Raw genomic sequence first — 26,565 nt, forward strand, 5'->3', positions numbered from 1 at the left:
TTATTGCTTGGAATGTGGCACAGCACACACATAGAAGAAACTTAATAAATTGTTGCTTATTATGATGCCAGCAGAAGCTAAATAATACATCTGATTTCTTTGGGTAGGAGGAGGATGAGGAACCTTCAAATATATCTTGATATTTAAAAATTGGTGATCTCGTCTCTAACAATCATTTGTCACAGCATATGCTAGATTGTCAGCATTTCAATTTATCCATGTCCTATCTCCCTTAAAATATGTGCAGAGTGAGGTGCCTGGGTGGCTCAGTTGGTTAATGGGCTGCTTCTGGCTCAGGTCATGATCCCCGGGGTGCTAGGATCCAGCCCCGCCTCGAGTCCAAGTCTGGCTCCTGGCTCAGCAGGGAGTCTGCTTTTACCTCTTCCTTTGCCCCTCTCCTGTCTCCCATCCCACTTGTGTGGTTTCTCTCTCTCTCATGCACTCGCTCTCCAATGAATAAATTCTTTTAAAATATAGATGCAAAGTAATAATCCTTTAAAAAGCATATCATATCTTTTTTTGATTTTTATATGCTGATGGACTAGCATGCCAAAACTGTATTTGATTTTTTTTTAAGATTTCATTTATTTATTCATGAGAGACACAGAGAGAGAGGCAGAGACACAGGCAGAGGGAGAAGCAGGCTCCATGTAGGGAGCTTGATACGGGACTTGATCCCAGGACCCCGGGATCACAACCTGGGCCCAGGGCAGACGCTCAACCACTGAGCCACCCAGGCGTCCCAAAATTTGAATTTTGATATTTAAAGTATAACATTGGGATTCCTGGGTGGCTCAGCAGTTAAGCATCTCCCTTGGGCTCAGGTCATGATCCCGGGGTCCTGGGATCGATTCCCACATTGGGCTTCCTGCATGGAGCCTGCTTCTCCCTCTGCCTATGTCTCTGTCTCTCTGTGTGTGTGTCTCTCATGAATAAATAAATAAAATCTTAAAGAAATAAAGTATAACATCTTTGGGAGGCCTGGCTGGCTCAGTCAGCAGAGTATGCAGTTCTTGGTCTCAGGATCATGAGTTCAAGCCCCAAGTTAGGCGTAGAGCCTGCTAGAAAGAAGAAAAGAAGGAAGGAAGAAGGAAAGAAAGAAAGAAAGAAGAAAGAAAGAAAGAAAGAAAGAAAGAAAGAAAGAAAGAAAGAAAGAAAGAAAGAAAGGAAGGAAGGAAGGAATACCTTTTTGTGTTCATGGCTATTACTTACAACATTTCTTTCTGAATATAATAAGAAACTTGGGGCTGTAATTTGTTTGTTTTATTATCATTTGTTTCCCTTATCATATTTCTATTTAATTAATAGACTACTTGACAAAATAAATTTATTCCTGAAAAGTTGGCAGTTAATCTGATCTATATTAATTAATCATATTTTCTTGTTGACATAAATTACCAAACTGGAGATGCTCTTCTTTGGGAAGTGTTTTGGGTCTAAGATTAAATAAAAACCTTGCTAGAAAACGCAACAAAACATTAAAATCACATACAGGCATACCTCGGAGATACTGCTGGTTCAGTTCCAGACCACTGCAATAAAGTGAATATTGCCATAAAACAAGTCAATGGTGTTTTTTGGCTTCCCAGTGCATATAAAAATTATATTTATAACTATAGTAAAATCTACTAAGTGCGCAATAGCATGATGTTTAAAAAAAACCCACATACAGACATTAATTAAATTATACTTTATTGCTAAAAAAACAATGCCAACCATCTTCTGAGCTTTCAGTGAGTCGACATCATTTTGCTGCTGGAGGGTCTTGCCTCGATGTTGATGGCTGCTGATTGACCAGCGTGCTGGTTGCTGAAGGTCGGGATGGCTGTGACAATTTGTTAAAGTAAGACAACAATGAATTTGGCCACATTGACTGAGTCTTTCTTGCGCAACGATTTCTCTGTAAGCATGTGATGCTGCTTCGTAGCGTGTCACTCACAGTAGAGCTTCTTTCAAAATTGGAGTCGATCCTCTCAAACCCTGCTGCTACTTTATCAACTAAGTTTCTGTAATATTCTAAATCCTTTGCTGTCGTTTCAACAGTCTTTACACCCTCTTCACTAGGAGTAGGTGCCATCTCCAGAAACCATTCTTTGCTCATCAGACAAACACCACTATACGTGAGGAAGTGCTCAGGAGTCTGAGCTGTCTCTACAGTAGAAGTTTGGGACATCTAGGTGGCTCAGCAGTTGAGCGTCTGCCTTTGGCTCAGGTCATGACCCCAGGGTCCTGGGATAGAGCAGGGAGCTTGCTTCTCTCTCTGCCTGTGTCCCTGCCTCTCTCTCTCTCTCTCTCTCTCTCTCTCTCTGTGTGTGTGTGTCTCATGAATAAATAAATAAAATCTTAAAAAAAACAACAACCCAAAACTAGAAGTTTAATCTTGGGAAAATAACCCCGGCATCTTCGTTTCCCTGTCCATAAACAGGGAACTCGGCTAGAAGACTGGTTTCTAAACTTTGCTCTGTAAGGTCCTTGAGGGTCCTCAGAGAGGTGAGTGGGACCACAAACTGGAGTGGGATGACCCTTCAGGCTCCATGCTCCCCTCATTTTTCATGGGCTTTTGTGTGGCCAGTGAGTTCTGGAGCTAGAAATTTTATTTTATTTTATTTTATTTTATTTTATTTTATTTTATTTTATTATTTTATTATTTTTAAGATTTTATTTATTCATGAGAGGCAGGGAGAGAGAGAGAGGCAGAGACACAGGCAGAGGGAGAAGCAGGCTCCTTGCAGGGAGCCCAACATGGGTCTCAATCCCGAGACTCCAGGATCACACCTTGGGCCAAAGGCAGGCGCCAAACCATTGAGCCACCTGGGCGTCCCAGGAGCTAGAAATTTTAAATGTTTGAAACTCTTCTGATTATACGATCTCCCAGATTCCTTCTAACTCCGAAATTCTAACAGCTCTTATTTTTTTGTTTTGAAAATAATGTCTTCCCTCTGAAGTACAGATATGCTAAGCTAACTGTTTTGGATTCTTTTTTTAAAAATCATACTTTTCCCTCCTTATGCCACTAGATTCTAGCTTTGGAGGGTCTTGAAGATTAGGAAGATCCAAATTCTAACAAAGTCTGTTGAGTACAGTAATTAGGGATCATCATGCCGTGACAGAAACTCTTCAAATGCATATTCATGTACCATAACATGACCGTATCCTGGAAGTATTTTGTGATTTTGTTTGTTAGCCTTTAAAAATTCCTTGTTCTGAAAAGCTTAAAGCCTTCTATTTTTAGATTTGTTGATCTAAAGTGATGTTTCCAGGTCCCTGACAGGCTGGGGATGCTCTGGACTCTCCTGTTATGTTGTGTCCAGTGGGTTTTTTCCTTAGCTCCTCACCCCTAACAGATCCCATCTCAGGGAACCAATGCAGCCGCTGCAAGCTCCTTCCCTTGCTGACTAATCACTGCCTCTCCTTCCTCATCAGAGCCCTTTTGGCTACTTTTACTGACTTCTGCATCCCTCTCTTTCATGATCTTTCCCAAGAGACTATTTATTTAATTTTTTTAAGGTATATATATTTTTAAAGATTTTATTTATTTATTCATGAGAGACACACACAGAGAGAGGCAGAGACACAGGCAGAGGGAGAAGCAGGCTGCTCGCAGGGAGCCCGACGTGGGACTCGATCCCAGGTCTCCAGGATCAGGCCGTGGGCTGAAGGCAGATGCTCAGCCACTGAGCCACCCGGGCTGCCTCTGATTGTATTTTAAAGACACCTCTGCTGCGGCAATTCCTATTTGTTGGAATAGTAATTTATTCGTCATTTCTAAGCAGTGTTTCCTTTGAAGCAACCTTATAATCCCTTCACTGGTTGGCACTGGGAAAATGTTTGGATTAGTTTTAATGCCATTAATAATGTTTGTCCGAGTAATAGCCTTAAAGCTTAAGTTCATCAATTATTCAAGGGCTAATTATCTGTTCTGTTTATTACCCAAGATCCTGAGGTCTCCCTCCTCTTCCTCTGGCTACTTGTTTTACCAGCATTTCATGCTGTACCCATGTGCCCCAGTGTGGGTAGGGGAAGCAAGGAACTTCAGTTAGTTCTGATACTTCAAGAGTTGTAAGTGACGAATTTAGGGGAGGAGGCTTTTTTTTTTAAAGATTGATTTTATTCATTCATTCATTCATTCATTTAGAGAGCACGTGAGTGGGGGGAGAGGCGGACGGAGGAGAGAATCTCCAACAGGCTCCGCACTGAGCAAGGAGCTGGACGTGGGGGACGCTGCTTGATCTCATCACCCTGAGATCCTCACCTGAGCTGAAACCAAGGGTCGGGAACTCAACGGACTGAGCCACCAGGGGCCCAGGGAGGAGTTTTATAAGAGGGCTGTGGGCCTTGGTTATTGGTAATCCCAACGCTGCCCTGGCTGCCCTGGCATTCCTTTTCTCCTAGCCTGTGCACACTTCCATTCGAAGTGTAGAACGTCAGAAGTGGAAGCATAATTTAGATTTAATGTAGGAACCATTCTTCACTGCTCTTAAAAGATGCCTTCCACCTTCACTCCCTCAGGTAGCCCAGGCTATTCTTGTACATCTCTCCTAAGACGATGTCATATGCAGTGGAACCCTATACATTCCAGCCATTCCTGCGTCTTCTGTACTTGGGGGACATGCCTGTCATGCTTTCATTCTCTCCCCCCACAATAAAGGTATGGGTTCTACCAATACCCCATTTAGGGACCTTGTTTAGCAAATGTCCTAATTTCCTTGAGCTTCTATTTCCTTCTCTATGAAAGAAAGAAGTCGAATGATAATATTTAAAGTGGCTTCCAATTCGGAAAGTCTAGGCTATTCTGATTTTAGTAGTGACTCAGTATTTCCATTAATTGATTCCTAGTTATTCTTAAAAATAGAATTATAAATAGTAGGTCTCAAACATGATTTCTGGTCACTAAATTCAAGCATACCCTTAATGCTGCCTAGCAAAAAAAGTATTCCTTTTACTCTTCTCTCCTTTTCCTAAGAGGATAAGTTCATACTCGGCCTTACCTTGAGCGGATATCCTTGCTTCCTATTTCACTAAGAAAAGCAAAGCAATCAAAGACCAGTCCTACATGTTCCTCTGACACTCCTACTTCATTGGTAGGTGTCTCTGTTCCCCTTAACTCCACCTTCTTCCTTGGTACTGGAGAAGATGTGTCTGTGCCCCCAGCAAGGGCCTCCCCTTCCCCTTGGACTTGGGGCCCCTTTCATTTACCCGGAGCCACTGCTCCAGTAACTTCCCCTCCTCTTTCCTATTGTTTCCTGATCTACAGGATCATTTCCACTTTCATTTACATACAAACATGCTGGATGTTTCACATCTTAAAAGAAAAAAAAAAAGGGCCACTCTAGCTTCCTCATCTCTAGCTCTTTTTTCCATTATTCTTCTAACCCTTGGAGCAGATCTTGAAAGAATCTTATATGCTGGTAGTCTGCACTTTATCTTCTCCCATTCTCTCTGGAACCTACTCCTATGAGACTCTCACTGCTGCCTCCTGCCCTCTGGGCCACAGAACTGTCTTTTCAAGGTCATTTTCACATCCATGTTGCTAAATCAGCCCTCACTCCTCACTTTTCTTAGCCTAGCGGTAGCACTAGACACAGCGGACCATGCCCTCCGTCTTAAAACTCTTTTTACAGTGATCTCTATTTACATTTAGGACCCTAGATTCTCTTGGGCTTTTTTCACTGGTGCTTCTCTCTCTCTCTGGATCCTCCTCTTCTCCCCGCCCCTTTAACACTAGGTACTCCACACTCTTCTCTCCACACTCACAATCTAGTGACTTCTCCAGCTCTTGGCTCTTAGTTCCATCTATTTGATTGCTCATGATTTATATCTGATAAAAAAAAATAATAAGAAGAAGACAACAGGCTCCGAATGGAGTCACTTATGCTAAGCCCGTATCACCAAAATGAGCTTTAGCTTAATCGCAGTTTTGGCTCTCTCAGAAATGGGATCTTAGATCAATTCAGAGTTGTCTGATCAGCACTAGTTAGGTCATCTGCCTGCTAGGTCCCTCCTCTCCCCAGTAAGGAAAGTAACCTTATAACCAATAACCAATAATCAATCCACTGTTTTGCCTAGTATAACTTCCTTGTTCCTACCCTCTTCTGCCTATAAAAGTCTTTCATTTTGTACAGCTCCTTGGAGCTCCTTTCTACCTGCTGATTGGATGCTGCCCAATTCATTAATCACTGAGTAAAGCCAGTAAGATCTTCAAGTTTACTCAGTTGGATTTTGTTTTTTAACATATCTATCTGGTACCTTTCTTTGTATTTCTAGACACATATACCTGTGTTTTTGACATCTCTATTTGATTGTCCAAAAGGTTTTCAAATTCAGTGTTCGAAATCCTTATTCCCCTCTTTCTCTTTTCCCCTGTGTCTAGTTCATGGGCAAACCCTGAGGGCCATGCTCTCACAATATACTCTTGGGCCACTAACAGTAGGTCATCTGATTAGCCACCTCCACTGGTTACTGCACTGTTCCAAGCCACTGTCATCTCTTGCTTGGATTATTTCAGTGGCCACCTGGTCACCCTACTTCTGTCCCCATCCCACTTGTCTGTTCTCAACATAGCAGAGTGGTTCTATTAAGACCTACATGGGATCATATAAGTCCTCTGCTCAGAGACCTGTGTGGCTGCCCATCCTAAGTTGATGCAATGCCCTACTGGTTTGGCCAAAACTCTGACCTTGTACCCTCTCCCTACACCCTCCATGCCAGCCATGCTGGGTTCTCTGGTATTTCTTGAATGTGGGCCATGCTCCTGCCTTGGGGTCTTTGTAATAAATCTCTTTTGACTTGGGACACTTTTTCCGCAGACACCTAGATAGAGCTCATCCCTGTACCTACTCAGGTCTGTATTCAAATGCTACCTTCTCATGAGGCTTTCCCTGACAATCTTACCTAAAATTTCAATCTCCCCCAAAACTTGCTACTCTTTCCCTGCTTTTTTTTATCTCCTTACCATTTGTCACTACTAATATACTATATTTTTACTAATTTGTTTTTTTTTATTTTTTTAAATTTTTATTTATTTATGATAGTCACACAGAGAGAGAGAGAGAGAGGCAGAGACATAGTCAGAGGGAGAAGCAGGCTCCATGCACCGGGAGCCCGACGTGGGATTCGATCCCAGGTCTCCAGGATCGCACCCTGGGCCAAAGGCAGGCGCCAAACCGCTGTGCCACTCAGGGATACCACTAATTTGTTTTTTAATGTCTGTCTCTTCATTGGAATGTAAGTTTCAGAGAGCAGGAATTATTGTCTGTCTTGTACTTACAGCTGCACCTAGAAGAGTGGCGTCTAGTAAGTATTCATTCATTGAACGAACAAATGAATGATTTGTCATTGCTCCTTATCTGCTGTGAGGACTGGCTATAATTTATATTTATTTATATTAAACATTATTTAATGCTATTGTACAAGTACCACATGCTCGTAGAGAAGAAGAAGCTTAACGTGGTTAAGCAAGAAGACAAAAACATCTGTAATGCCTTCATTCATAAATAACCACGGTGACATTTTAGAGTGTATTCCTCTAGACTTTTCTCTCTGTAAAACTATACTTATAGATTAAAATAAATAAGATTCTACTATCCATATGGTTTGCTAGCCTGTCTTTTAATTACTTAACATACGGTGAAAGTCTTCCAGTGTCAATAAATCTACATCCCCATTATCATTTTTAAATGGCTGTATAATAATTCATTGTGTGAATGTACTGAAATTTATTTAACTAATCCTCTTTCTGGGCACTTACACTATACATACTGGTATTGAATGATGTAAAGGTGTTGGCGGACTTGAACAGCAAGAGATCGAGGACAAGCATGCCAGAACAGCTGTCTTCAATTATTTAAGAATAAGGATGACAAGTAGTTTGTGTAGTTCCGGAACTAGGACTTGGATTAGTGGATGAACTTTAAGTGAAACTAAATTTCAGCTCGATAGAAATGACTTTGTCAGACTTCTTAAAAAATGGAAAAGGATGTCTTCTTGAGGTAGTAAACCCTTTGTGGAAGTTTTCAAGGAAACACTGGCTGTCCTTGTTTCTGAAATAATTCCTGCCTTGCAGGGAGTTTGAAGTCAACGGTCGTCCAGTTCTGTGACTTCCCTAAGCAGATGCTGGCTTTATGTGGCTAAATGCTTTGGCTTCAGGCCTCCTCCCGTCTCTAGGCAAAGGCAGGAAAATCAAGTTCCAAGATTTATCTTTCCGTGTATAGCCTGGGAACTAAGAGTGAGAAAGCCAAAAGGGGTTAAGTGTTTAGAAGTGTTTTTCTTTCTCTTGCAATTCTTTTATGTCCTGCTAACCTTTCTTTACATTTTTTTAAAAAAATTATTCATTTATTCTAGAGACAAGGGGTAGATAGGGGCACAGGGGGAGGGAGATACAATCTCAAGCCGACTCCCCACTGAGTGCAGAGCCTGACATGAGGTTCCATCCATCTCACAACCTTGGGTTCATGATCTGAGCCAAAATCAAGAGGTGGCTGCTCAACCGACTGAGCCACCCAGATGCCCCACCTCATCTTCCATTTGTATCTTTTTAAAAATCTTTACTTTATCCTTTAAACATTTTTTTTTCCTTCCCTCCTTAACTTCATTTTTGCTACTAAATGCAAGCTACAGGGTTGATAAGTTCGGCTGTGGTTAAAGGGTCGGGTCCAGGATGGATGGCAAAGGGTCAGGGGATGAGCAAGTAGTGAAAGAGCCCTGGGGCCTCTGCCCTGCCTCTCATCCATTGGATTCAGCCTCTCCCAGCTTCCCATTGTACTGGCTACATTCCCCGTTGGAAACCTTCTCATTGCAAATACCCTCTTTCCTCTCTTACAATCATGCCCCTTCCTGTTTCTGATAAGTAGACCTCAAAAGACTAGGCATTTCTTATCTCCATTTATGAGTCTGTAAGGCCCTTGAGTGTACCTCTCACTAGTAGAAAAGGAGAGTCGACTGAGAATCATTTCCCTCAGTGTGGGCTGCTTGTGCTATGCCTGTCTAGGTACTTCAGACCACTTGAGGAGGACCCTAGAGCTCCTACACAGCAGCCACTGGTCATATGGGACTTCCGGGCCCTTGAAACATGACCAGTTGGATTGAGATGTGCTGTGAGTATAAAATACATACCAATTTTTTAAAGGTTTTATTTATTTATAAATAAAAATCACAGAGAGAGAGAGAGAGAGAGGCAGAGACACAGGCAGAGGGAGAAGCAGGCTCCATGCAGGGAGCCCGACGTGGGACCTGATCCAGGGACTCCAGGATCGCACCCTGGGCTGAAGGCAGACGCCCAACCACTGAGCCACGCAGGCATCCCCATACCAAATTCTGAATGCTTAACGGGAACAAAAGAATGTAGAACATCTCATAAATAAATTCTCATATCAGTTACATATTGAAATCGTATTTTGAATTATTGGGTTAAGTAAAAGTGTATTGTTAAAATTAATTTTATCTATTTCTTTTTACTTTTTTAATGTAGCTACTGGAAAATTTAAAGTTGTGTCTGTGGCTCGCATTCTTGCAGCAGCCTACATTTCTCCTGAACAGGGCTGCTCTAGAACGTTGCTACCTGAAGTGTGGTCGCTGTACTAGCAGCAGCAGCAGCATTTCCTGAGCTTGTTAGAGATGCAGCCTCTCAGAGCTCACCCCAGACCTAATGGGTAAGGCTCTGTATTTTATTCAGATCCACAGGTGATTCAGGTACAAATTCAAGTCTGAGAAGCACCTCTTCCAGGGCTTCCTGCAGGCTTAGCAGACCTCTCAGCTACCAGGAATGCACTGGAGCATGGCCCTGCCACGTGGCTGCTAAACAACACGCAAAAAGGCTCTCCCACGATGCTACCACCTTGGCTTGGGCTTTCCAAAGGTGTTACCCAGATCTTCTTTTTCTTTCTCTCTCTCTCTCTCTCTCTCTTTTTAGGTCTCCAGCATGGACTGTTTAGTCTGAGTTGGACTTCCACAGTGAGGCTGCCCTCTGATAACACCTAGCACGGTGGGCTGGGAGGTGGGCTGGGCAAAGGCAGGTGTGTCAGGGGAGAGGGGCCAAGCATTTGAGATCCCTGTTTGGCCTCAAGGTAATGGTTAACTTACCATGGAGAAAGAAGCAATTGAGACCGTGGACTTTAGTTTCTGGTTCTTTTTCTACAAACTTCCGTGGCCTTGGTTTAATTATCCTCCCATCTTGGAGTAGAGCAAACACTGAGGATAGGCGGGACCCTTTTATATCCAAGTGTCATGAATGAGGACACTGAGCCAAGGAGAGCAAGGTGTGGGCTTTTCATCGTGGTCTGGTTTCCTCCCAGTCTCCAAATGAGCCGACAAGTCATTTAGCTTCTTGGAACCTCTGTGAGATCTCCCACCAAGAAATGTGGATTTGGAAAAAATCCACACACACACACACACAAAAAAAAACCAACAACAAACAAAAAACAAAAAATGTGGATGTGGATTTGGGTTTTGAAAATAGTAATGAGTGGATGACTCAAGTAGATTTTTTTTTAAACAGTTTTATTGAATATCTCAGTTGGTTTGGGCTTCTATCATATAGTACGATAGACTGAGTGGCTTACAAAAACCAGAATTTTTTAAAAAAGATTTTATTTATTTATTCATGAGAGACAGAGAGAGGCAGAAACATAGGCAGAGGGAGAAGCAGGCTCCCTGTGAGGAGCCCGATGCAGGACTCAGTCCCAGGACCCCAGGATCACGACCTGAGCCAAAGGCAGGTGCTCAACCACTGAGCCACCAGGCACTCCCAGAAATTTATTTCTCACAGTTCTGGAGGCTGGAAACCTGACATGAGGGTGCCAGCATGGTCAGAGTTCTGGAGAAGGCTCTCTTGCGGATACCCACCTCCTTGAAACCTCCCCTGGTAGAGAACAGAGGGAAGCAAGGTCTCTCTTCCCTCTCCTTTGGGCATTCATCCCATTCATGAATACACAGCCCCCATGGTGTCATCTACCCCTTTTTACCGCCCAAAGCCCACATTGAAGGGTAGGGGTTCAACATGTGATTTTTGGGCAAACACAGTCAGGCCATAACATTGAGACATAATTTGCATGCCATAAAATTTACCCATTTTAAGTGTATGATACCACTAGAATTTTTATTATAACTAAGAAGAAAAGCAATGACACTTTCCTGAGTCCTCCTTCATTAGATTCAGTCAGACAAAATTGTCGATGTTTAACTGTTTTTGACCTACAACGTGACTCAAACTTACCTCTGAAATGCTATTTGTCAAAATTCTTTTAGAATGGAAGAATATTTTCCCAGAGAAATTTCCAGTTAGTGTGATGTTATTCCATATTTTAAATCTCTCTTCACAGTAAATTGCAGTAGCAGCTATTTTACACAACTCTCGATTTGATATTTCTATTTTTTACAAATAACTCTTTTCATACTATAATTCATTCTACACTGGGAAAATGGATTTTTTTTATCCAATAAACAAATCTAATCAACTTTTTCTGATAAAGATATTTTTTTAATATTCAGAAAAAAGAATTAAGAGACCTGAGGGAGAACTAGAATGGATATTTCGCTGTGTGTAGAAATTATGGTTTTCATAAAGAAAATAAATATACATGCAATAAAAAGCAGAGATGTAACAGAGAAATCAGTAACCAGCACACAGTAAGTAGCAGACCCAGGCTGGCTCATGCCCAATTAACTCCTCAGGCTGAAAATGAAATGTGAATATTAACACTCTATTTTATCTCCTACTCTCACTTTCTTCATAACATAATTGAGAAATACATATTTGAGGAATAGAAATACCCATTTCATTTATATATATCTGTGTATATTCTTTTCTTGGTTAGAAAGAAATGTCTTATTCTAGCCTTCGGGGTTTCTTTTTTTCTTTCTCTTTTCATTTCCTGAAATATTTTAATATTTTAAAATCATTTTTACCTTTTAAGCAAAATTATAAATGGACATGGTTTAAAATTTCAGGTATTTCAAGGCTTGTTATGAAAAAAGAGCAGAACTCACTGCCTTCCCATTATCTCTTTCCAGACTCAAACTTTATTATTTATTAGGTAATCCCATTTTACAGGTGAGAAAACAGAGGCTTGGAGGGGTCCATTGATACACCCAATTTCATGTGGATAGGAAGTGACAAAACTAGGGTCGGAATTCAAATTTGTTTGACTCCAGAGCTGGACCTCTGAGCTATATTGCTTCTCAGTTACAAAGTGTCTGGGACTCTGCTGTTTCTGACAGGACTTTTCCTTAGGCATCTTACACACACACACATCCCATCAGGCAGAAAGGAAAGGGAAAAATACAAAGTTAGTAAAATCAAGCCTCCCTGGACTCTAGGTGGATGAAGTCTGCTGTTGATTCCAGAAGTGCTGGGAGGAACCAGGGCCCTGGCAGTGGATGTTCCCGTCCTTCTCTGTTGGGGAGTCACTGCTTTGCTTTCCTCCACCCTATCCAATGCTTCTTTTTTCTTTTCTTTTCTTTTCTTTTCTCTTTTCTTTTCTTTTCTTTTCTTTTCTTTTCTTTCTCTTTTCTTTTCTCTTTTCTTTTCTTCTTTCTTTCTTTCTTCTTCTTTTTCTTTTCTTCTTTCTCTTCTTTCTTCAGTTTTAATGTCTCAGTTGGTTATTTTGCTTTAGAAGGGTCCAAAATATTTTTTTATATCTAATACAATGATGACGTTGACATTTTTTTGTATATTTTTTTATTGGAGTTCGATTTGCCAACATATAGCCTAACACCCAGTGCTCATCCCATCAAGTGCCCCCCTCAGTGCCCATCACCCAGTCACCCCATCCCCCTGCTCGTCTCCCCTTCTACAACTCCTTGTTTCATTTCCCAGAGTTAGGAGTCTCTCATGTTCTGTCTCCCTCACTGATATTTCCCATTCATTTTCTCTCCTTTCCCCTTTATTCCCTTTCACTACTTTTTATATTCCCCAAATGAATGAGACCACATAATGTTTGTCCTTCTCCGATTGACTTATTTCACTCAGCATAATACCCTCCAGTTCCATCCACGTCGAAGCAAATGGTGGGTATTTGTCGTTTCTAATGGCTGAGGAATATTCCATTGTATACATAGACCACAGCTTCTCTATCCGTCATCTTTCAATGGACACCGAGGCTCCTTCCACAGTTTGGCTGCTGTGGGCATTGCTGCTACAAACATCGGGGTGCAGGTGTCCTGCCGTGTCACTGCATCTGTGTCTTTGGGGTCAATCCCAGCAGTGCAATTGCTGGGTGGTGGGTAGTTCCCGTTGCTCTCTTACCCTGTAGTGTTGCAAAGCTCGGGCAGTCCCTGGGCAGCTGCTCACGCAGGTGCACCATCAAGGTATCTTCAAGGTTGCCTGGGTGAACTTTTTGGCTGGAGCATGGAGTGTATAGGGCGGAAAAAGCCTTAAAAATAGGTGTCTGGTAGAAAAAAATCCTCACAAAAATGAAAGGAAGGACCCCCCCCCCTTGAAGTCTTTCTTGGGGGACAGCTTGACCCTGTGGCCTCAGTGGGGAAGCTCGGGGGCACCAGGCTGCCACCTGGCCGGGCTCTGTCATCTGGATCCAGGCTTCCCTCCTTCCCACCCACCTGCCGGCTCCCCCCCCCCCCCAGAGCCGCTTTCAGGGCCACGGCGCAGCCGGGGGGTCATCGGAAATGAGGGGCGCTGTCGAGGAGCAGGCTGCTGCCGCGCACGTTGGAGGCGGTCAGGCCCACAGATGCCACAGTCCTTCGCTTCCCCTTTAATCTCCCACGAATCCAGCCCAGGTACCCGATGGCGGCCGGCCCGGCCACCCTTCCCCAGGCGGCGCCCAGAGCTCGGCCGCCCCGGGTGGACCCGACCCCGGGCCCTCGGCCTGCGCCCCCCGCCCCCCGCCCCCCGCCCGCGCCCACGGCCCGCGCCCCTCCCGCGGCGAACACTCGGCGTGTTTCCGACCAAGAGTTCCTCTTCCGGGGTGACCGAGGACGCCCGTGTCGTTGGGCCTCGGCCCAGGGCAGGTGAGGGAGGGGGGAGGGAGGGGGGAGGGAGGAGGGAGGGGGGAGGGACGGGGGAGGGAGGGGAGGGAGGAGGAGGAGGGACGGGGGAAGGGGGAAGGACGGGGGGAGGGAGGGGGAGGGGGAAGGGGGAGGGAGGGGGAGGGAGGAGGGGGAGGGACGGGGGAGGGACGGGGAAGGGGGAGGGAGGAGGAGGGAGGAGGGGGAGGGGAGGGGCAGGGGAGGAGGGGGAAGGACGGGGGAGGAGGGGGGAGGGGGGAGGGGGGACGGAGGGGGATGGAGGGGGAGGGCTGCCCCCGCCCCCGCCCCCGCCCCGCGCGCCTCTCCCTGCGCCGGCTCCTCCTCGTGCGCTCTCCCCGCCGCCCCCCCGCCGGGCCTTCTCTGCGGGCGGCGCGCACTCGGGGGCGGGGGCGGGGGGGGGGGGACCCGGGGTGGGGCCTCGGCGGCGGCCCGAGCCCCAGCACGCTCGCCGGCCCCGCGCCTCTCCGGGAGCCGGGAAGCTGCTCCACAGGCTCCTGCCTCCGACGAGGCCCGGGCTCCCGGGGCGCTGGGCGCGCTCGCTCGCTTCTCCTCCCCCCTTCTTTGCTTTCTCCTCCCTCCCTCCCTCATTCCCTTCCTGATAGTCCTTCCTTTCCTTTCCTTTCCTTTCCTTCCTCCCTCCCTCCCTCCCTTACTTCCTCCCTCCCTTTCTCTCTCCCTCATTCCCTTCCTGCCTTCCTTATACTCCTTTCCCTTCCCTCCCCTCCCCTCCCCTCCGCTCCCCTCCCCTCCCCTCCCTTCCCTTCCCTTCCCTTCCCTTCCCTTCCCTTCCCTTCCCTTCCCTTCCTTCTTCTCCCTCCCTCCCTCCCTTCCTCCCTTTCCCTTCCTCTCTCTCTCCCTCCCTCCCTCCCTCCCTCCCTCCCTCCCTCCCTCCCTCCTTTCCTTCCTTTCCTTCCTTCCTTCTCTCTTTCCTTCACCTTTCCAGGCTATTTAATCAAGCTACTTACAATGTACTCATTCCTAAGAATACCCCATGGTAGTGACATTGTTTATTTCCAGATTTTTCTGCATTCAGCCTAAAAGGTATTTCTTCCCGAGAAACTGAACTTTTCTGTTAAATGCACTTGATCACGTAGGAGAATTGGGTTCATAAAATCAATTCATTGCAAACTTTATGTATGAATCATAGATATCAGTAAAGAAGTTCTTCCCTTATGTCATGGAGCCTAATAAATCCCACATGACCTGCAGTAACCAAGGCTGAAACAAGCCACTCATTGACCTTGTCCATGGTTTTCAAGTACATGTCATCGGACAAGCCACAGATTCTCATCTACAAGGTCAAGAGCTATGAACTGGTTCAGACGACGATGACCAGCTTCGGACTCTGCTTTCAAAAACTCCCTTTCAGAAACTGGATTATCATGATGGACAACAACTACAAAATAGAAGCTTCCAGACGTTGTCTTCAATATATAGCTCCTAGATATATATATATATCTCCCCTGCAGGGAGACACTAGCTACAGAAACGGCCAGTCGGCTCCCACCTTAGACCCTGCTCCTGGAGGATGCTGTTTTGATTATTGATGAGAAGAAATTGTGGCCGGAAGGAAGGCCAGGGGGTGGAGAGTCCAGGATTTGGTTTCTCTTTTCAGGTTTACTTTGGGCAGGTTGGTGTTTTCTTAAATTGGTGGTAAATTTTCATTTAAGTTTTTGAAACCACTATTGAGTACTAACCCCCTTAGAATTTTTTAAAAAAGATTATTTATTTGAGAGAGAGAGAGTGTGAGCATGAATGGGGGGCGGGTGGGATGGGGTGGAGTGGGGTGGGATGGGTGGGGAGGGGCAGAGGGAGAGGGATCAGCAGACTCGGTGCCCAGTGCAGACCTGACACGAAGCTCGAACCCACAGCCTATGAGATCACAACCTGAGCCAAAACCAAGAGTCAGACAGACACCCAACCGCCCAACCGACCCTGCCACCTAGAGGTGCTCCCAAATACCTTTGAATTTAATATCTGCAATTATGGTGACTCCAGGTTTATTTATTTATTTATTTTGGCCCTCTGGTCTGTCTCTGTCCCAGAGCTTTAGTAGTTTCATTCTTGCTACTCCTCGCCTGTGAGTGCACGTGTGTGTTGACTTTCCTAATCATCTAGAAGGTACTCCTCTGCTGCGGTGGCCTGTCCCTAGACTACCAGCTCTTTCTCTCTGTCCCACTTCTCTCCATCACTTCCAGCTGCATCATCGGAGTGATTGCCCTCCCAGCCCAGCCCAGCCCTGCCACAAGCTCAATGTCGCTGCTCCAACAGGCCCTGGGATCCGAGCCCCTGCCTCTGCACCTACCAGGTGGCCTCGTGCGAGTCACTCATCCCCTTGGAACTTCTGTGTCCTTTCAACTTGAACCAGGATGGGTAGGGTCTGGATTTGACCCACAGACACAGATGCATTTTATGTGTCCTGCACAATGTATTAAGGATATTTAAAATTAAGAAAAATATTTTAAAAATATAGAAAAGGTATGCATGATATGTATGAGTGCATATATGTATATACGTGTATATATACCTGCGCTCTGTGTTTTTCTAGCTTCTCTGAAAAATCCCTGAATCGGGCTGCTCTAATTTTGCAGCATGCCAAGCTGAGCAGTGGCTGTCTCCTTTAGATGACATGCTCTTTGTCACCAAGCCTGCCTCATGTCAGTTTTTTAATTTCCAATGATTGACTCACCTGAATTACTCTGATGGCTCTTGGAGCCTGCTGTCTCCTGACTGTCTTCTGAGCTGCGTGTTTGGGTCCCTAGGACAGGATGAAGGGGCTGGGAGACAGGAGCCACGTTACTGAGGACTGCTACGTTTGCTACATGCCTTTCTTGCCAGGACAGCGTGTTCATGCCCAGGACCTTTGCTCACACTGCATCTTGACCCTGGCCTGTCTTTCATCAGGTTTTTACCTAAGGAAGCATCTCTACCTTCAGAGCCCAGCATAAGGGGTGCCCCTGGCTACTCTGAACCTTCTACTTTCCCTCAGCACTAAGAATAGGTCCCTCCTTTGCTTGGTTCCTGTTGAGCACCCATCTCAGTCAGTGGCATGTCTGCCTTCCCCTCCCTGTTTCTGGGGCTCCAACGCAGGGGTCCCATCCAGCTCACCCCACGTCTCGTCCCCCTCCCTTGCTCTATAGCCTTCTAGCCCTGAACATACTGTCTGGACCCAAGCTGCAGACCAGATGGATGTTCGGTGAACTGAAATCCTCAGGAAGATTCAATTGTCTATTTTCCCATCACTGACTAACACTTACACGCGAGGAAAGGTACTGGTTGCCGGCTGCAGGGCTCCATGAGAGGAGCTGCTGGGTGAATCTGACTTCCTCACCCACTGTTTTCACAACACCCGACGTGCCCAGGAGTGCAATACACAGCAAGTAAAGGGAAGAAGGGGTCTTCACAGCAAAGGCTGGAACCCGAATCTCTGAATCTTCCCCTGTGTGATAGACATTCAACCAAACTGAATTCTGCATTGGTTGGGAATTGGCCTTCTCAAGAATGTCCACACTGTTCTCTCTCCAATTAATTAGGGTGCTGCCTAAAAAAAGAAGTACCCAGAGAAAAGTTGCTCTTCTCAGCCCTCACCAGAGGCACTTCTGGTAGGATTCAGATTTTGTGGTTTTCTACACTTGGCCCATCCCACACTGAGTGGTGGCAGGATGTGGGAAACCTCTAATAATGAAATCAATACATTACTACGTCTTTCCCAGGCAGTTTGATACAGAACATCAGTTCTCTTTGCTTTACTTCTTAGAGCTTTGTTCAGAGAAATCTTTACATCTTCTCTAATTCAACCTTGCCTCCACCCCCAAAGGAGCTCAGCTTTTATTCAAATGCTATTCAAGGGGGAGAGTTTCACATGCTGGTTAGTGGCAGGTACCAAAAGCCCACTTTCCCCTGATTTGCTGCATTTCTATGTTATAATTGGATGGCACAGATATCTGGAATAGTATGATTAAAGTTGAAGCCAAGTGTGAGGGGAAAAAAAGAACTCTCCTTATAAGAATTCCCTTAACCTCCCCCTCCCTTTTCCTAGTTGATTCTACATCATAGGTGATGGTTTCTCAAGTCCTGGAGACAAGTGGACCTTCTTACCTAGTGTGTCTAGTGTGGCAGGTTGGCCCTGCCCAGGGATGTATTTTTGACATCTTTAGGATCTAGGCATTTGGAGTTAGTTCCAGGAAGATGTTTGCTTCCTGCTACGGGTTGAATCGTCCTCATCTCCCCACCCATCTCCAAGCCGTTCATGTAGTGAATCCCCTCTACCTCAGAACATGACCTTATTTGGAATTAGGGTCATTGCAGATGTGATTACTTAAGATGAAATCATACTGGAGTATGGCCTCCATTCCAAGATGATTGCGTTCTTATGAAAAGGGGAAATCTGGAGACACGCACACTCCAAGACCACCACGGGAACATGAAGGCAGAGATCGGGGTGTGTGGTGTGTGTCTATCTACAAAAGAACACCAAAGACAGTAGGCAAACTGCCTGAAGCTAGGCAAGAGACATGGAAGAGACTCTCCCTCCCAACCAGCAGAAGGAACCAACCCTGGCCACACCTTGACCTTGGACCTCTGCCTCCAGACCTGTGAGACCGTATGTTTCTCTTGTTTAAGCCTCCCAGTGTGGTACTTTTGGCAGCCCTAGTAAGCTCACACTTACCTTTTAGCTTCTCTTCCAAAATGAATGGCTTGCAAAGCTGAGGTGCTTACCTGAAGGCCTGGTGGGAGGATTCATGAGGGAAAGAAAATTCTAGCTTCTCTGTTCCTGGTGTCAGTTCTGCATCCTTTGCCAGCAGCAGGGCACCGCCATTAAGGATGAGGGCACTTGGGCTGGACGTGAAACTTGACCCCCCCGCCCCCCAGTACTTACCTTGCTTACGTTTTGATTGCTTGATACCTATAAATAGGGGTTACGAGGACACCACCTCTATAGGGCTGTTGTGTGGAGTAAATGAGATAAATTACAAAGTGCATAGTGTGCTCGGCACATTGTAACTGCACAAGGAATCAAACATTAGCTCCTTTTAGTATTCTACTACTTGTAGGGAGTTTTGTTGTTTAAGTAGGCTCCATGCCCAGGGTGAGGCCTGAACTCAGGACCTTGAGATCAAGACCTGACTGAGCTGAAGGGCACCTGGGCGGCACAGTTGGTTGAGTGCACAACTCTTGGTTTCCGCTCAAGTCATGATCTCAGGGTTGTGGGATCAAGCCCTGTGTAGGGCTCCACGCTTAGCACGGAGTCTGCTTAAGACTCTCTCTCTCCCTCAGCTCCTCCGCCAACCCTGTGCACATGCTCTCTCTCTTTCTAAAATAAATCAATACATCTTAAAAACAAAACAAAACAAAAGATCTGAGCTGAGATCAAGAGTTGGATGCTTAACTGACTGAGCCCCCTAGGTGCCCCTGCTTGTGTTGTTTATGGAGCCCCTCTTCCTGTTTCTCTCCACCCAGCCTGTTTGACGCTGGGCCCTTCCTTCTAGCTCTCGTGTATCTTCACAGGACCCATCTGCTCAGGTGACCTGGGAACACAGGTGAGACAGTTCATGTAGGGAGGTGGCTCTGGGCAGTATCTGTATCCCTATGATCCGGGGACCTAGTGGAAATGCAGATTCCTAGATTCCACCCAGAGTTACCAAAGGGGAAATGCTGGGGCGGGACCCAGAATCTATGCCAGGTGATTCTGATATGTTCAAGTTTGAGAACCACTGAGGCAGGATGGCTTTCCTGCTTCTCTATACAGCAGCAGCTTCGCCATGTGGCCGTGGCTTCTCAGACGGGCCTTCCTTCTCCCCTTCCTGCCTGCCCTGTCTCCAGGCCCGTCGGGCAATACCGGCTCACAAAATAGGAGGTGGTGACACTGCCTATGCCCCCACCCCCAACCTGCTTCTCTGAATTCACGCTGCCCCTCTGGATTTAAAAGGAGAATGGCTTTCTCTGGGAAGGACCACAGGAGGAACACCTTCTGCTTTCTTTTTGACTTTGGATGTGACTCCGTCTCCACTGCATTCGGGGACCCAGAGTCAATCTCTCCATGCGCTCAGTGCCCTGCTATAGGTCCCGTGTCAGATGGACCTTCGGTAAGTGTTTACCGACAGGAGGAAGGAATGGCAGTGCCTCGATTGCCTGCCGACAGGTTTCTTAGTGCAGATCCTTCTACTGAGGCGAGTGAGGGCTGGCCGCGGTCCTTAGCATCGCTTCTGTTCAGTTTGTGCAGAACCAGCCCACACTCAGCTCCCTGAGGCAGAGGAGCCTTGGGCTTACCGTGCTGGCTCTGCCACTGTGGCCTGTGGCCTGTCCCTAATCTTTAGCGACCCCTTCGTCCTGGTGTGGAGCCCTCCGGCCCTGCCATGCCATGCTGGCTGGTGACACTGTGCCCCCCGATTTCCTTCATGTCTCCTGGTCTGTTGTAAATCTCCTAGAGGTCTTTTCCTGCCTGTACTCTAAGTGCCCACACTGTCACATGTGGGAGTGCAGTGCGGTGAAGGGAGGTTAGGGACCTCAGTGTGGGATGTGGAGGCTTGTCCCTGCCATGCCTTCCTTCACCTCTCATGATGCACTGAAAAGCTCCACCATTCACAGACTTCATGTCCTCCTTTCTCTGTCCCATATCCATCCCACACCTGCTCTCACCTGCCATCACTGTCTCCAGAGTCAGGCAAGTGCCCCCTGCCGCAACCCCCTTCTCCTGCCCCCGTGGGCCCCCGTGGGCCCCTGTGGCTGTGGCTTCGGGCTCAGCTGAGCCTCAGCATTTTTGCAATACCCATGCTAACGCATTGCAAGGCAGGGGGCCAGCAGCTTCTCCTCCAAGACTGCCTTCCACCTTCAGGAGACACTGCTATTCTAGAACTCTCCAGGGAGTATTTGCATGTTAATAGGAGGCTCTTGATTATTAAAAGCCTTCACGTGTCAAAGTAATAAGTACTTAAGGATAGGATACAAGTCACTAAGCCAGGCAGTGGGGAAAAGTAGCCCAGGGGCAGGCCCACCAAACTTACCTTCCCACCAGAGGCCCTTCCGCAGGGTTGATCACGAGCCCCGAGCTGAGCTCTCTCGCTACTCACTCTGTGGATTCATCCCTCTGTGTCTTAGGTGGAGCCCTGCACAGCCAGTTTATTTTTAAAAGTATTTTTGTAACAGTCTTATTGAGCTGTAATTCATAGACCCTAAAATGCCTTTTTTTTAAAAGTTTGTTTATTTTTAGTAATCTCTGCACCCAGTGTGGGGCTTGAACCTGCAACCATGAGATCAAGAGTCATACACTCTTCCAACGGAGTCCACTAGGTGCTCTAAAGTCTACTCTTTTAATTAAAAAAAAAAAAAGATTTATTTATTTGAGAGAGAGAGCAACAAGCAGGGGGGAGGAGGGAAGAGGAGAGGCAGAGGAAGAGAGAGAATCTCATGCAGACTCCCCACCAAGTGTGCAGCCTGACATGGGGGCTCAATCCCAGGACCCCGAGATCATGACCTGAGCCTAAACCAAGAGTGGGACGCCTGAGACTGAGCCCCCCAGGTGCCCCTGAAGTCCACTCTTTTAAAGTGTACGATTCAATATGGTTTTCTCTTTCGTATGTTCATAGATTTATGTAACCATCACTACTACCGTCTAATTTTAGAACATTTTCATCACCTCCTCCCAAAAAACTTTACACCCACCAGCAATCACGCCCCATTGCCCCTTCCCCTCAGCCCCTGGCAACGCTAATCTATTTTCTGTCTCTCTAGATTCACCAACTCCGGGCGTTTCACAGAAATGGAATCATACAATATGTGTTCCTTTGTACCTGGCTTCTTTCATGTAGTACGTTTTCAAGGTTCATCCAGGGTGTAGCATCTTCCAGTACTTCATTCCTTTTTATTGAAGAATAATATTCCATCGTATAGATAAACCACATTTTGCTCATCCAGTCCGCTGATGCCCATTTGGGTATATGCTCGGTTTTGTCCGCTCATGAGATGACCCAGCCATTTGAGTTGGACGCAATCTGTAGAGGAGAAAACCTCTGTCAGGCTCCGTTCACCTCTCTTGGCTGAATATCTCCTTTTCACGGGCCCATGAACACTCAGCAAGAATAAATTTACTCTTTCCCATAGTTCGTTCTTCATTCTGACATTCCCTTTGTGTACCAACTGTGGCTTTTATTTTCTGTATTCTGATGCTTTGTTCTTTGGGGCTTCAAGACCCCAGGGGGACTGCCTCTCCCAGCGTTAGCCAGTTTCTAGAAATGATAACCAGCTGGCCCTCTAGTGTGCTTTTCAAACACATACCAACCAATCCAGAGCCCACAACCACAACCACTTCCTTTGTTGGGCTTCAGGCTCTGGGCCCCTGTCCACCTACCATGGTCATCCTAGGGACCCCGCTAGGGATCAAGGAACAGTTGCCATGCCCAGAGCCTGCTGAAATGATCCAAACTAGCCGATCCTAAACCTGGTTAGCTCAGCCTGCCTACTCTGTCTTACCCATTCTTCACCACAGACTCTTGCCCATGCCCTCCCTTCTGCTTCCTACCTGATTCTGGTGCTTCTCTGCGGGCCATGGGTGGCATGGTATGCACTTCCTCTTGAGAACTATGACTAACAAACTATCTTTTAATGGCAGTCATCTCCTGATCTGTTGGCCTGATCATACCTATACCTCACAAAACACCTTACCCTAGCCTATTGTCAGATCTTTCATTTCTGGTGTGATGTCATAATCGTATATAACATCTGTTCATTCCAGCTAGCGTCATGCCGACATCTCAAACTTGCCTCACGGCATCTAATGTTCTCCTTACTACTAGGAAATGAACACTTCTTACTTTATTTTCAGCATGGACATCTCTCGTCAAATTGTTTTTCTCCCTAGTTTTGTATACAGATTTTATTTTTTTACCATCTCCAGCTTCCCCTGGGAAACAAGACTTTAAAAAAAAGCATGTCAAAAAAAAAAAAAAAAAAACATGTCACGCAGAGCATCTTTTACGAGATGTCTGTGCCTGCTCAGGAGAGATGGTAATAGTGTGAGTTTTGATCTTATTTGGGAAGGATTGACTGGTGTTCTTGCAAACGCACCTGTCTATAAATGGTCCCAACTTCAGCACATGGTCTGGAACACATTCTATCAAGCCGAGTATTTATAGATAATAGAAGTAAAAGAAGAAAACAGCTAATCTTTGTAGCTCATTTGAATAATTGTATCACAGTTTCTAGCACATGGCTTGTCAGTCTGGGCGCTATTAACATTTTGGGTCAGATAATACTTCATTGGAGTGGGAGTGGGTGGGGGAGCTGTCCTGTGTATTGTAGGATATTTAGCAGCATTCCAGGCTTCTATCTATTAGATGCCAGGGGCATCCCACCACCAGTGCCCAGTTGTAGGCCACAAAAATATCTCTAGACATGGCTAATGTCTCATGGAGGGAGGTGGGTGGGCAAAATTGCTTTAGGCAACCACCACTCTAGGGTTATTAGGGACTTGGAAATCTAGCCTCCTGTATGCGGGAAGCCCACTGTGCCATCCCCTGGGGCTGGGGGTGACTGATGCTCCAACTCCCACTGCCTGAGGGAATTTACTTTACTCCGGTCACTTTTCTTCGGTTGAATTTCCTACATGCTGCTGCTCTCAACCAAATCGTATATCCCAGGAAAATTCCAAGCTTCTTTCTTGTCCCTGTGGTCCCAGAGTGGCCCCAGATGTTGTGGAGGGAGGAACTGCTAGCCTGGATTGAGAGGTGCAGGGACCAGATGGGGAAGAGCACCCCTCCTGTGGAGCAGGGTCCTGGAGCAGTGGTCCCCCCCTCACCTGAGGGGTGTGCTGCAAATGCACGTCTCCGCACCCCGCCTGCACCTGCTGGGGCACTAGCAATGCAGAGGCATGTGTGGAAACACGTGCTGCTCCCATCAGAAAGTGGTTCACCCTAGACAGACACTAAGCTTCCTAGCCATCGTACATGTATCACGTATTCCGTAACTTAGGAAATTAAAACAAAATTTCCTGGTTTGGGTTTCACATATTTTGAATTATATGAGGAGTAAGTACTGTGGCACTTTTGGTTTATTTAGGGCATCTATAGAAGTCTAGACTCCCCGGGGGGAGGCCTGGGCTTCTACATTTTAAGCCTCTCCCCCGGGTAATTTCAATGCATAGCCACATTTTGGGACTATCACTTTGTTATAAATATTCGCAACATGTTCTTTAAAGTGTTTATTGGAACTTTTCCATTGCAAACCTATTACATTCTTATTATTGAAAATCTGGAAAATGTGAAAAAGAAAAAGGAGAAACAATGCCTAGGATCTTGCCATCCAGGACTGCTACAATCTCTCCTCAGATTTTTCTTATATTCTAATCAATTTCCTTGTCTTTTATATGTATGTCTGTAAGTATTTATATCGAGGACATACAGGCACATAGTTGAAAAACCAGTGAGTATCGAAGGGCTTATAAAGAAAAATATTAATTTCCTGCTCATTTCTCTCTGGTCTCCATAGGTCCCCATTTAGGACTCTGGTTCTTTTTTTTTTAATTTTATTTATTATTTATGATAGTCACAGAGAGAGAGAGAGAGGCAGAGACATAGGCAGAGGGAGAAGCAGGCTCCATGCACCGGGAACCCGACGTGGGATTCGATCCCGAGGACTCTGGTTCTTCTGTGTCTGCTCCCTACACCTAAATAATGTGCTTATCTTGTGACAAGTTAGTTATCCATTTTGGACATGATCTCCTCTTGGCTTCCTGGTGGTGGAGGACTTAGCTCACTTACATTTCTCCTTCTTCTCCGCCTTTCTTTTCCCCATCCTCCAACACAATTGGGAGCTAGATTAATAGTCATGTCTTTTTACTGCTGGGTTAAATTGTATAATGTTTTGCTTTTCCTGGAGTTAATAATTACCTTAATTTTTTAGTGTTGTAGTTTGCTACGGCTCTACCACTACACACACAAAATTTTTTTCTAAATACTTCAACAGAAATTTCCAAAGAAACACTTGATAATGGCTTTTCCAAATGCTCAAACAAAGCAGGCAATGCATCAGTCCTGTGTATCCCTGGGGTCCGCCCGCCCTCTGCATAGTTTGTCGGGTGTTCTCTGGCCTGGTGCACACACAACTTTCTGTGATTTCCCTGTGCTGCTCAGCTATGCTCCATTTTCTCTGTTCTTATTGTCTGGATCTCGTATTAGATGTTGAGCCCTCCTCGATTGAGCCCCGACTCTTCCTCCCCTCCCCTCATTTTCCATCTCATTTTCTTCTGATTCAGCTTTCTGAAAGATTTAGCCAGCTTTATCTAATAAGCCTTCTATTGAATTTTTTATTTCAGAGACTACATTTTTATTTTGTACAAGCTCTTGTTCTGTTTATTCTTATGTGGCCTGCTACCCCAATAGCTTCCAAGTCTTGTTATGTGGATGCTATATATCTCTCTGAGGATATTAATTAATACCTGTTGAAACTTCATTCTGTTCTTTGCATTGATTGCATTTTCCTCTGTTTTTTTTCTGATTGTCTTATTCATTTAGTTATTCATCAAATATTTATTGAGTGCCTTTTATGTACTAAGTATTGTTCTACATGTTGAGGATATAGTGGTTAATAAGATAAAGTCCCCTGACCTTATGAAAGACTATATTCTAGCAAGGGAGAAAAATAAACACGTGAATTACATTATGGCTATGAATAAAAATAAAGCAGGAGGAGGGTGTTGTTTTAGAGTAGCCTAGGAAAGCTTCTCTGAGTGGGGCCTCTTTACTCCTGCCACCTGGGCTGGGATGGCTCAAAGCCCGGCTCAGCTGGGCCTGTGCACCAGAGTGCCTACATAGCGTTACTTCATGTGGCTTGGGCTTCCTCGCAGCATGGCTAATGGCATCCAAGAGGGAATGTTTTGGGAGAAAGCTTTCCAAAAGGCCAAGACAGAGCTGCAAGACTTCTATTGGTTCCAGGCAAGTCATTAAGGGAAGCCGAGATTCAAGGAGGGACATTAGACTATCCCTCTTGATGGGAGGGTGTCTGTTGAGGTCCCACTGTGAAGATCACGGGAGCTAGGAAGCGTTGTGGCCGTCTGGGGAAAATACAATCTACTGCATGTTCTGATTTATGCTAGTTGCTATTTCTCCAGTGACCTAGCATTTTTTGAAATTATGTATCTTTGGCTCTTCCCTCTCCTATTCTTCTTTTCCTTATAATTTCTTCCTTATTCCTTCATATCCTTGTTGGATGTGGGGAGAGGAAGGGAACAAATGCGTGTTGTCCATTGGCTATTTCACAGACGAGCGGCTTCGGATAATCCTCAGTGTAGATTGTTGAAAATTGGTTGCTGATGGGGAAGCAATGGTACAGCTTAGAGACAGCGGAAGTAAAATGTTTTCTTTTTCCTTTCTTTTCCACTCTGAGTTTCTTTCTATCTGAAGAAAAAGGCACCCAGAGGTTAGGCGACTTTCCAAAATATTGCTCGGCTAGTGGCAGCGCTGAGACTGCATTTAGAGTTGAGTTTCTCAATTTTTAAAAAGGATTCCCCAAACAGAAACCTAACTAAAAAACCCAAATAAACAACAACAAATAAAATGTATTCAGAAGTCGCAGAAACTTAGGCTATTCTGAATT

General features: G+C 45.6%; 1 protein-coding gene, 1 long non-coding RNA gene and 1 pseudogene across 7 annotated transcripts; 1 reads left to right on the forward strand and 2 right to left on the reverse strand.

The window, feature by feature from the left end:
• Positions 1-7,749: 7,749 nt before the first annotated feature.
• On the reverse strand, positions 7,750-22,664 carry LOC144306263 (uncharacterized). 6 transcript variants are annotated; one of them, XM_077885724.1, is made up of 9 exons: positions 22,496-22,663; positions 21,768-21,968; positions 20,982-21,083; positions 18,857-18,921; positions 18,697-18,770; positions 17,235-17,416; positions 16,667-16,754; positions 16,283-16,396; positions 15,703-15,864 (listed from the first exon to the last, which is right to left on the reverse strand). In XM_077885724.1, the coding sequence occupies exons 5-8, from the start codon at positions 18,719-18,721 to the stop codon at positions 16,332-16,334; spliced, it is 360 nt and encodes a 119-aa protein (XP_077741850.1). In that variant the 5' UTR covers positions 18,722-18,770; positions 18,857-18,921; positions 20,982-21,083; positions 21,768-21,968; positions 22,496-22,663; the 3' UTR covers positions 15,703-15,864; positions 16,283-16,331. The 6 variants fall into 6 exon arrangements, 3 of the variants coding, with proteins under 3 accessions (XP_077741850.1, XP_077741851.1, XP_077741849.1); XM_077885725.1 differs by lacking the exon at positions 20,982-21,083; XM_077885723.1 differs by having other exon boundaries at positions 18,697-18,921.
• Positions 13,876-23,462, forward strand: LOC144306264 (uncharacterized). The gene is made up of 4 exons (XR_013373337.1): positions 13,876-13,959; positions 16,176-19,517; positions 19,801-20,063; positions 21,709-23,462. It is a non-coding gene; the product is annotated as an uncharacterized LOC144306264 (long non-coding RNA).
• Positions 14,888-16,166, reverse strand: LOC144305788 (trafficking protein particle complex subunit 2-like; annotated as a pseudogene).
• Positions 23,463-26,565: the final 3,103 nt, after the last annotated feature.

The sequence above is a fragment of the Canis aureus genome, chromosome 36 (assembly GCF_053574225.1).
Source record: "Canis aureus isolate CA01 chromosome 36, VMU_Caureus_v.1.0, whole genome shotgun sequence".
NCBI classification, from domain to species: Eukaryota; Metazoa; Chordata; class Mammalia; order Carnivora; family Canidae; genus Canis; species Canis aureus.

Excerpts from the sequence above, each read along its gene's own strand:
- LOC144306263 (XM_077885725.1), bottom strand. The coding sequence starts at position 18,721 with ATGAATCCTCCCACCAGGCCTTCAG. Across the intron at positions 17,417-18,696 it reads TCCTCCCACCAGGCCTTCAG|GGGAAGATTCAGAGATTCGG; the intron begins GTAAGCACCTCA and ends TCTATCACACAG. Across the intron at positions 16,755-17,234 it reads ACCAGTACCTTTCCTCGCGT|CCCCTTCATCCTGTCCTAGG; the intron begins GTAAGTGTTAGT and ends CCTGTCTCCCAG.